Raw genomic sequence first — 12,328 nt, forward strand, 5'->3', positions numbered from 1 at the left:
GGAAGTTGTAGTGAGTGGGTGTTGCAGCGAAGCAGCCGGCGCCAGGGGTCACTCACCGGCGGCGGATTGCCGTGGGCGGAGCACTGCAGCGCCACCCCCGTGGAGTTGGAGAAGTCTGCGCGGTGCGGCGGCTCCTGCAGGAACACCGGGCCCTGCGGCGCGTCCGCAGACGAGCAGCTGCCTCGGGCCAGCACTGCAACACAACGGGAGCGCAAGGTCACCCACGAGCAGCAGCAGCGAGCGAGGTTGACAAAGCGTCAGTCAATGCCAGGGAACATTGCGTCAGCATATCGTCGTCACGTGATCAGCAGCCCCTTGGGGCTTTGTCTCCGCTCTGGACCGTGTGTGACTGCGTTATCATCATTTCATTATCATCAACGTGAAAGTCGCCGATATGGCGTCAATTAAAAAAAAAAACTGCTCCAGGCGGTAGAATTCCCTGGAGGAGGGATCGCGGCCACGTAGGCCGAACGGGAGACGTCTCCATAAGTTTGTGCAGGAACGCTATATCCAGCTGCAGTCACTCTTTGATGATCAGATCCTGCAGAGCTACCGAACTGTGGAGATATACATCTACAGCTATGTCCCGCAAACGACCGTGAAGTCCATGGGAGACTGCACGTCCCAATGTACCAGCTATTAGTCTTTCTTCCCGTTCCGGTCACATACGGAGCGCGGGAAGAATGATTGATGCAATGCCTCTGTGCCTACAGTAATTATTCCAATCTTATCCTCAAGATCCCTTTGTGAGCGATACGTAGGGGTTGTTGTCTATTTCTACAGTCATTTCTTAAAACCAGTTCCTGAAACTTTGTTAATAGACTCTCTCGGGATAGTTTACGTTTATTTTCAAGAGTCTGCAAGTTAAGTCCCCACAGTATCTCGGGACACACTCCCATGTGACCATTCGTGCTGCTCTTCTCTATATACGTTCAATATCCTGCGTGTACTATTTGTCGTACGGATCCCACACACTTCAGCGATATTTTAGAACCCATCGCGCGAGTGATCGGTAAGCAATCTCCTTTGTAGACTGACGGCACTTCCCCAGTATGCTACCAATAAGCCGAAATCTACCACGTGCTTTACCCAGAACTGAGCATATATCATCACTCCATTTCATATCATACCATATCCTATCCCTCGCTCAGGTATTTTGTATGAGTGTTATAATCATGAGACAGTACTTTTATTGGTTTTTTTGAAATGCACAATTGTTCATTTTTGAACATTTGGAGCAAGCTGCCAATATTTGCACCACGTTAAAAGCTTATGAAGATCTTACTGTGCCGGCCGCTGTGCCCGAGCGTTTCTAGGCACTTCAGTCCGGAATCGCGTTGCTGCTACGGTCGCAGGTTCGAATCCTGCCTCGGGCATGGATGTGTGTGATGTCCTTAGGTTAGTTAGGTTTAAGTAGTTTTAAGTCTACGGGACTCATGACCTCAGATGTTAAGTCCGATAGTGCTTAGAGCCATTTGATCTTACTGTTTTTTTGCAGCTTCTTTCCAACAGTACTTCTTTACAGATAATAGCTTCATTTGCAAAAGGTCTCAGGTTACTGTTAATGTTGTCTGCAAGGTCATTAATACGCACCGTGAACAGCAAGCGTCCCGACACACTTCCCAGTCACCGCCACATCTGATGACGATTCTCCATGCAAGACAACATGCTGCGTCCTACCTACCAAAAAGTCCTCAATCCAGTCACAAATTTCACATGATACAGCACGAGGCCGTACTTTTGAAAATAAGCTTAGATGTGGTTTTGAGTCAAATGTTTTTCGGTAATCGGCATATATCTACCTTCCTCTATCCTAAGCTTTCAGTACGTCGCGTGAGAAAACTGTGAATTCGGTTTCACATGATCTATGTTTTCCGAATCAATGCCGGTTGGCATGGAGGAGGTCATTCTCTGCGGGATACCTCATTATGCTTGCACTCAGAATATATTCTACCAAGAACTGGACATGGCTCTTTCTTGAAGGGATCTATGATAGATTAGAGTAAGAAAAAGGGCTAACTCAACCACAGATTCAGTATAGTTTCTCATAGCGAGTCCATTGGGTCCCGGGAGCTTTGTTGGATTTTAATTAATTTAGATTTAATAAATTAAGATGTTGACTGCTAAGTTTCACCCGATGTTCCGAATGGTCTTAGACATTTTCTGTGGCGTTAAGATCCAATTTACAGAGGAACAGTACGAAGTTTCGCAACTGTAATGCTAGCCACTGCGCATGCGCGGCCCCCAGTTGCGGAAGTCGATGGTGAAACAATTTATTTTCGGGGAATTCCAAATTTCACGACACGAAAATCAGTCGCTTGAGCTTTTGGGCTAGGTGACATTTCAATAAATGCGATATGGCGCGTCGAACTGAGGAAAGTGATTTTGCACCACGCACTGGTGCTTGTGGGACGTTATCGACAAGCATTGCAAGAGCGGAGCGCGACACAGTGCACGACTTGAGGCAATTATTTGTGACAGGGATATCGAAGCAATGGTGATGTCACAGTTTCTCAATAAGAAACGTTTTGTAAGACACAGTAAAACAGTTAAGTTTAATGAAGATCGCTTTCTGCATTTGGAAACTTCTGGAGATGCTCAATTTGAAGCCATCTTAGAGAGACTTACTTTAGTAAAAGCACAGCAGCACCGAAAAAATACAATCAGTTGAAAATTTGACACACACATTGCAAAAAACTTTATGTCCGAATGTTGGACGCGTGTAATTGTTTGTGCGTCTTTGAGCAACGGCTATTTCCGAAGTACCTGACTTTAAATGTCCATTGCATGCACTTTCTTTTGCAATGTAGTTGTAGTCATTGGTAGCATCGATTCCTGTCCTTTTTGAAAAAGGTTATCGTTGACAAAGTGAGGAACTTCTCGGCTCTGTGTCGGGTTTGTTTTTGTCCAACACTGCTACTTGTTCATTAGCAAGGATACAATGCAGAACGGATAGTTTTACTGATAAAGAGTTGGACGATATGCACCTCGTGTTCATTGAATGAAGGGCGGTACGGCACGCTGAGCTGAGCTAAAAAAAGTTCGTGTATAGTCTGAAGGTTGTTGCGTTCTCTGTATTTTGTGTTGTACTTTTTGGAGAGTCATATTATAGGTTTCTTCATTGTCGCGAGGTAGTTTTCACTGAAACTTAGGTATTAGGAGTAATAAACCGAACATATTTTAATTTAACTTTGTCTATTGTTATCAGTATTTTCGCCCCGACTCCATTACTGTCGTAAAGAAAAAGAAGTATCACCTTCATTCGCTAATCGTGTTTTGTATTGCAATGCACGGTGCAGTTAGAAACCAGTATTCCCATTTTCCAGTGCTTGACGTCAGTTCTACATCATTTTTGAAATCAAATTATCACTGGTCCTGTTAAGCATAATAAAGAATATCATTGAGTGATGAACTGTGTTGTAATCTAGCTACAATTTACAAAAATGAGACAACAAAGATAACTGCTTACTATTTCCAAGAATGTTTTTAGGTAAAGCATGAAAAACAAGTTTATATGCATGTTCACTTACTTTCATAGCACATTTGTACAGATTTTTGAACAACATGGTTGTGGAGAGAAGCAGCGATTGGTATGATTAATCAGTAATTGAAGAACAGTCTTAATCGCATTTATTATTGTTATAATACCGCCAACCGGTTTCAACCCGATGTAGAGATCATTTTCTGGCGTTTACACCATTGGTCGACTGCTGATGGTGTCACTCCTGTCTACATAATGGCAGGAAACTATAGTGAAACTATAGTGTATACGCCCAGAAGATGACCCCTACTTCGGGTTGAAACCTGTTGGCGGTATTATAACAATAATAAATGCGATTAAGACTGTTCTTGAACTACTGACATTTGTACAGACTTTAAACAAGTCAAAGAGTACCTAAGTGCAAAGATGTTACGTAGTGAAGTACGTCAGTGGCAAGAAACAATCAATGCCTTCTCTGCGCGATAGCAATGGAGACAGTGCTGCCAAACCAGAGATACTAAACACAGCCTTCCGAAATGCCTGTACATAAGACGAAGTAAATATTACAGAATTTGAATTAAGAACAGCCGCCAACACGAGTAACATAGAACTAATTTCCTCGGAGTAGTGAATCAACTTAAATCATTTAATAAAACAAGTCTTCTGGTTCAGACTCTATACCAGTTAGGTTCCTTTCAGAGTATGCTGATGCATAAGCTCCATAGTTTACAGTTCTCTCGAGGAAAGGCCCGTGCCCAAAGATGGAAAATTGCACAGGTCACACCAATATTCGAGAAAGGTAGTAGGAGTAATCAATCCACTCAGTTACAGGCCCATATCGTTAACACCGATATGCAGCAGGATTTTAGAACATATATTGTGCTCGAACGTTATGGATTATCTCGAAGTAAATGGTCTATTGACACACAGGCAACATGGGTTTAGAAAATATCGTTCTTGTGAAACACAACTACCTCTTTATTCGCATGACGTGTTGAGTGCTATTGACAAGGGATTTCAGATCGATTCCGTTTTTATAGAGTTCCGGAAGGCTTGTGACACGGTACCACACGAGCGGCTTGTAGTGAAATTGCGGGCTTATCGAATATAGTCTCAGTTATGTGACTAGATTTGTGATTTCCTGTCAGAAAGGTTACAGTTGGTACTAATTGACGGTAAGTCATCGAGTAAAACGGAGATTATTTCTGGCGTTCTCCAAAGTAGTGTTATAGGCCCTTTGCTGTACTTTATCTATATAAACGATTTGGGAGACAATCTGGGAAGACGTCTTACTTTGTTTGCCGATGATGCAGTCGTTTACCGACTAATAAAGTCATCAGATTATCAAAACAAATTGAAAAACTACTTAGAAAAGAGATCTCAATGGTGTGAAAATTGACGATCCTAAATAACGAAAAGTGTGAGGTCATCCACATGAATGCTAAAAGGAATTCGTTAAACTTCGGTTACACTATGAACCAGTCAAATCTAAAGGCCGCAAATTGAACGAAATACGTAGGAATTACAACTACGAACAACTTAAACTGTAAGGAACACATAGAAAATGTTGTGGGGAGGGCTAAAGAAAAAAACTGCTTTTTATTGGCAGGACGCTTAGAAAATGTGACAGATGTACTATGGAGACTGCGTGCACTACGCTTGTCTGTCCTCTTTTAGACACTGCTGCGCGGTGTGGAATCTTTACCAGATGGGATTGACGGAGTACATCGGAAAAGTTCAAAGAAGAGAAGCACTTTTCGTATTATCGCGAAATAGGGAGATTGTCACTGAAATGATACAGGATTTGGGGTGCATCATTACAACGAAGGCGTTTTTCGATGCAGAGGAATCTTCTCACTAAATTCCTATCACCAGGTTTCTCCTGCAAATGCGAAAATATTTTGTTGACACCGACCTACATACGGAGAAACGCTCACCATGATGAAATAAGGAAAATCATAGCTCGTACGGAACGATATTGTGGCGGAAACCGGTTTATAGTATTTAGTGACTTTAATAACTTATAAATGATATTTAAGGTAGATCAAAAAAATATAAAACCAGTTACCTACTGTCAGCGTAACAATTCGTTTGATCTCAAAAATGATTATCCCGGCTAATATTTGTTACTATGCTAAAGAAATCTCCACTTCACGTTGTGTACAAATGTTGTCTGTAAATTCGTGTGAGTGGAACTAAATTGCATATTATTTATCAGATTTTACACAACTGTTACTTAATGTGGAAGCACTTTTCTCTAGCAAAAGGAACAGTTTGTCACAAAATACTACCCGCGCACAACACTGACATCTATCGCCTATTAAAATATTTCATGTAAATCGTCTGAAATATTTAGGCTTCATACACTAGCAAATATCAAATTGATACTACGTAACGTGCTGTGAACACTTTTTTAAAGATTCGATCTAAGTTGAATTCTGTCTTTTAAAGTAGATTCGGGACTCCCGGTGCACATTTAATTCCATTCATTTATTTCTAACAACATTTATGCTTGTTTAAATTCTCTATTCAAAACTGCTACGGAGATATTTTTGCTAAGATGGCGGCAGAGAGGCGAGAGTCAATTAGTCTATTGTTATTCTAGATTTATGTTATCAAGGTAATATATTTAGATAATACTCTTTAAGCACTCCTAACTGCGGAGCTGAAAATTAACACTTAAAAACATTAATTAGATTGGATTACGACTGAAATAAATACAAATCCACGTATAGACAATAGCGACTCTATTTTTCAAATAATAATTAACAATATATATAATTTTGTCTTACAAACCTCACACGTCTCACGTCTGAACAGTTCATCCATTATCACAGGAAGAACAACTGAACCACAATTATCACAGATAACAAAGAAAAACTATAATTGTCGTTATCTATGAATGTAGTTCTCTGATAATAATTGTAATTCACACAGAAATTAAATTATTACAGAAAGAATGAAATAATTATCCTAATTTTTACACGATACAGTTCTTTTATACGAAGTATCGATAATATTTGTTAAGGTTTGTTCACTTAGTTCATTTTAACATCTTGTGGCTAGAACATAGTGTCGTGGATATTGTAATATACGGGTTCCTTCTTTCCGCACTTTGTACGAGATTGGAATAATAAAGAATTTAGAAGAAGAAACATAAACTGCCCAAGCTCAACATGTGCCACATTGAACGGATTGGAATATCAGCTACTCGTGGTTATGTGGCCACGGTGTTGGAATGTGAAGGAGGTAGATCCGTGTTCGAATCTCTCTCGTGTCACATATTTGTTTTCAGAAATTTATGAACGGTCCGTCCGGTCACTGACGCTTCTTTTTTCACTGTATTCAAATTTATGTTTTTGTCGTGTAGCAACGTGAATCTGCAAAAGCGAGGTGTAAGGTGTTATCATTCTTGCGCTCCCTTTTGGAAGTTTTGACTCTTGATGTCCTTTGTTGTAACATTGTTCACACCAGCTTATTTGTTGTTTTCATTTCTGTGAAATGTCTGTGCGCCATCTCGCCTCCTCTTACTGTTCATCACATTTGCTTGAGACGGTAATATATTCCTACCACATGACTGATATTCTGTAACCGATATATAGTATTACAGTTGTAAGGCTACAGAAGGAGAACAGAACTTCAATGACCGGACGGAAAATTCACAATTTTGCGAAAGAAAATGTGGCGTATGAGCGAGATTTGATGTAAATCCTGGAACTTTCCAGTCCAACACCGAGACCACACAACCACGACGCCGTGTTCTTGAAATTCGCTCGATGTTGCACGTATTTAACTTCGAGCGTTCACTTTTCCTATTTTGCTTCTTTTTCACATTTTAGTACACCTTCTTCCTACATCTATATCTACATGGATACTCTGCAAATCACATTTAAGTGCCTGGCAGAGGGTTCATCGAACCACATTCACAATTCGCGTATAGCGCGCGGAAATAATGAACACCTATATATTTCCCTACGAGCTCTGATTTCCGTTATTTTATCGTGGTGATCGTTCCTCCCTATGTAGGTCGGTGTCAACAAAGTATTTTCGCATTCGGAGGAAAAAGTTGGCGACTGGAATTCATTCTTTATCTGTGCTCATTTCTTAACGAGCTATCCACTGGAGAATTTCATCACAAGATGTGAGGAGGGTGCAATGGGGAGTTTCCCTTGTAAGAGAACCAACGGCCGTCCTGGAGGAAACGAAACGAGTCATCACTCCCAGCTCTATTCGGGATCGAACTCGGAACCTCTAATGCCGGAGAATAGTGCTCTGTCCCCCAAGTGCACCACGGCGGCACGGACTTCAGTGTCACCCTGTATATTTCAGCTTCCTGTTGGCGTAAGCACAATGCAGAATTGAAACAAGTAGCGCACATGAGACATGAAATCAAGGCAATGTCGCTTGTCGTTTGTAAACTGAACAAGGTCACGGAATGTTGATCAATTAATCACTAAAGATTTCACAGTGACTCTTGAATTTTTCCCGTTGGCGTACTGAAAAGCGTCTTACGCTGTGCCAACTCCCTCGGACGAGTGGGAGGAGCTTTCCTCGGATTTTCATCCCACAAGTGCCCTCCCAGGACAGATGGCGCTGGCGGCGACAAATGCGCGGATGGCAGCTGTGAGGAGCGGTCGCAGTCGGCGCCGCGGGAACTGTCCTCCGCGGAAGCAGAGAAGCAGAGCGCTGAGCGATGGCGTCGCCGGCAGGCCGTGGTGCATTACGCAGATTGTAAAAGGAGGGGGGCTGTAGGAAGGAAGCACAAAGAGGTGTTCCGAATGTTTGTCTTACTCTTCTCAGGCTGCAGCATCTACATGCCGTCCTAATCGTCTTCCGTTGTATTCCATGTGTGGAATAGCAGTAGTTGGCCAACAAAACATCGTAAATAGAAATGAGAAGCACAATACTGTGTATGACCTACAGTATTAATTCATTTCGTTAACCAGGTTTCGTCTTTCATGGTCGTAATCAGATTTGAACTATCAACGTCGTAGAGGGTGCAATACAGCTGAACAACACCCAGAAAGATGTTGTACACCGACAGTGAGGTACGGATACAGAGGAAATGTCATCTTTGACAGTGAAGCGGTAAGGGTAGTGAAAATGGTAAGTTAAATGGTAAATAAATACAAAGGGAAATACAAGACCGAACACACCGGAAGGACACAGAAAAACATTAACATTAAACCTGCAGAACAGGGAGTGACAGAAAATATATATATATATATATATATATATATATATATATATATATATATATATATATATATATATATATATATATATATGCGTCTTTATGTTTGTGTGCAGAGCGCGCAAAGTTCAGCTGGAACGGAGAAAGACAAAATTAGGAGAGCATAACACTCAACATATCAGAGGATGTACACACAGTACACCAACCTAGTAGCCTACACAATAGCTTAAATTAAGTCACAATAAACCAAAATCAGCTGAAGACAAAACTACTGAAGAATAGCTTGAAAAGCTGCTTCTTCACTACTGATGAAGCGTTGACTGGTATGCACTTCAACCTATTTTTCAGTGTTCTTGTCTTGCATTAATTCTTTTATTGTCACTTAAGTTATTGTGTAGGCTAGGTTATTCTACCTTACGTACATTATCGTTTCTACTGACTAATTCTTTACGAGTCATAACTCTTTTTTGTGATTTATTCCTTTTATATTTACTTACTCTTCAACATTTTTAGTCACATTATCACTGCAGTGACAAAGAAGATAGTCTGTGCTTTTTTCTTACTCCTGGTATGTAACATATTTTGCTGTACAGTTCACTAGTATTGTACCCTTTTTGACGCCGATCGTCAGTTTAGACCTGATGATAGCCGAAAACCGGATTATGAAATAAACTAATACTGTAAAACATGCACAGTCCGCTGCTTTTCGTCTACAACTGGAAGTTATGTTTAACTAAAACCATTTCTTAGTAGCTTTGACCCTCCTTTGATGCGATACTATAGAGAGAAACGAGAAGCTGTGGTTACCTTGTTTGTCTTATAGGTCTTGTAGATGAACTACACAGAAAATGAAAATCCAAATTTCAATGTGTATTATTGATAAATTACACCGTCACTCAGGAAACAAGTGGGAGAAACCGGTATTGCTGTCGTAGTAAAGGTACTAGTGAAAGCGCCCTGTCCTAGGTGTTTCTAGTTCCCATCTGTCGCGAAATAGAAACCAGAGAGAAAATGCAATGAAGCCTTCCACAGATAGTTGGGGAGTATCTGTAGTATATCTGTGGATTCCGTCACCGTCAACTTTGCGCTTCTCAGCGCACATTTTCGACGCGTAGATGCTAGACAATACTATCTCTAAAAATACTGTCTCACGCTAAGCGTGGGTGCCTAGCGAGAGATTTCGCCTGATATCATGCAACCCCACATAACGTAACTGTCATGCATTTCCTTGTTCATGACAATTCTCGGCTGCACATTGCAGGGGTTGTGAAGGCGCCCCTCCATCGTTTTTGATGGGAAGTGTTTGACCACCTGCCATACTGCCAAGACTGGACTCCCTCTGATTTTCATTTCTGCGGACATGAACTGCTGGCTACAAAGACAAGATTTTCCCGCAGGCAACGAGCTGCAAACCAGCTTTGAGAATTAGTGGAAAGCACAGGCGGTTGCCATCTATGCCATCAGCACTTCAGGTAGTATAGACACCAGACATTCACCTCTGACGGACGCTTGGTAACAAAGACAAGTTTCAAGAAAATTCAAGATATAATCATAGAAACGTAGAGTAGTGTAAAATGGTTACAGTAGAGAAATAGCTATGGGTAAGTTATAGCATACATGTTGGTCTTCTGAAATAACAGAGTTAAGCTTTACTTCCCAATCCGATAGGCGGATTACCATCAACATTTCCACACGTATCACGCCTGGAAACTGCACAGACACGTTTTAAACTTAATCCAAGGCAGTGGTGCCCCGTCAGGTAATAAAGAAATCCACGAAACATTATCTCCTAACTGCGCTTAGCAACACTGGACATGGAAACTATTATCCACAATTATTACCTATAATGTATCGGTGTAACGCTCATGTCTTGGTCGTACAAAACCTCATAAGAAAAGTGAATCACCCAGAAATCATGATGGTCGTACATGCTCACATCATCGACGGGTATCTTACCCATAGCAGGACATCAAAAGCAGACTAGCACTGGAAAGAATGGCATTACTAGCCGAGAGAAGTCTACTGGTAATAAACACTGGCCATAATCTGAGGAAGAAGTGTCTGAGGATATACGTTTGGAACGCAGTATTTTATGGTAGTGAAAGCCGGAACAGAACAGAATCCAAGCGTTTGTTATTTTTATTATTTACTTATTTACGCGTCTAGTTCCGTAGGACCAAATTGGGTAGCAAATCTCCAACGTCATGGAACGTGTGAGTAGATGATTTTAAAAAATAAAAGTAATAACAGAAAAAATAAAATGTTTATGAACCCAAACATATGTGGCCGTAAGTTTAAGTGAACGCAATGAACAATATAACATAGGAATCAGCTTAATTTTTCTATAAAATCCTCAACAGAATAGAAGGAGTGACCCATGAGGAAACTATTCAATTTCAGTTTGAAAGCGCGTGGATTGCTGCTAAGATTTTTGAATTATTGTGGTAGCTTATTGAAAACAGATGCAGCTGTATACTGCACACTTTTCTGCAAAATAGTTAATAAAGTGCGATCCAAATGCAGATTGGATTTCTGCCTAGTATTGACTGAGTGAAAGCTGCTAACGCTTGGGAATAAGCTGATATATTTAACAAGAAACAAGAGTAAAGAATACATATACTGAGAGGCCAATGTCAGAATACCCAGACCAGTGAACAGGGGTCGACAAGGGGTTCGCGAACTTACACCACTTATTGTTATTGCCCGGACTACCCGTTTCTGAGCCAAGAATTTCGTTTGAGAATGGGAAGAGTAACCCCAAAATATAATACCATATTACATTAAGAAATGAAAATAAGCAAATAGGTTGTTTTACCATACGTACATCATCGCTTCTATCGACCATAATTCTTTGTCAGTGTTAACGTTTTGGTGATTTTGTTTCCTTTTATGTTTACTTACTGTTTACCTTTAACAAGAGTTTAGGAGTCGGTCCCTGTGAAAGGCAGAGCAACTGCCAAAGAACATTAGTGTCGTTCGTATGTAGCGTTGTTCGCATTTAGTGTCTTCGTATTTAGTGTTGTTCCCTGTCTTGGTAGAGTATATAAAAAAGGCATGAGCAGCGTCGTTCGTTGAGTGATCACTGTGGAGAACACCGATGATGTCGCGTTACTAGCAATTGACAATGTTTGATAGGGATCCCACTAGGGGTCTCCATCTGGCCTGCACGTCTGAGCGCGAAATACCCAGATTCGTGGACCTTCAGATGTGGCAGTTTGGACTGCAGGGGAACGTCAAGGCCGACACACTCATCGTCAAGGTTCTGGTCGACCACAGCTGACCACCGCAGGGGAAGGTCGACGTACTTTTTATCCAGCACATCGTAAATGCTTCACATCCGCGCCTGCCATCCGAGCACATGTACTTAACTCCCTGCAACATTCTCTGTCATCTCTCACCTTGGCGGACTAGGAATTATCGTCCCACTCGTAGGCTGCCTTACACCTCAAAACAAACGACTACGTATGGAGTGATACCCTGAATGTTAACCATGGACCCGGCGCCTTATATCATCTCTCATGCGGCGGTACCACGGCGCCATTTTTCGGCCGGACAATGCTGCCCACACACGGAACGCGTCTCTATCAACTGTTGAGGCACTATCGAGTCCACCAACCTCGTCAGATACGGCTACGATAGAACACGTGTGAAAC

The 12,328-nt window shown here is 41.4% G+C and overlaps 1 protein-coding gene across 1 annotated transcript in view; it reads right to left on the reverse strand.

The window, feature by feature from the left end:
• The window catches only part of LOC126334590 (Down syndrome cell adhesion molecule-like protein Dscam2), a 696,403-nt gene that overhangs the window by 248,984 nt on the left and 435,091 nt on the right, over positions 1 to 12,328 (reverse strand). Inside the window, exon 3 of the mRNA XM_049996981.1 lies at positions 57 to 193. Coding sequence (XP_049852938.1) covers positions 57 to 193 — 137 coding nt within the window. The remainder of the gene's footprint in view (positions 1 to 56; positions 194 to 12,328) is intronic.

This window comes from Schistocerca gregaria, chromosome 2 (assembly GCF_023897955.1).
Source record: "Schistocerca gregaria isolate iqSchGreg1 chromosome 2, iqSchGreg1.2, whole genome shotgun sequence".
NCBI lineage: Eukaryota > Metazoa > Arthropoda > Insecta > Orthoptera > Acrididae > Schistocerca > Schistocerca gregaria.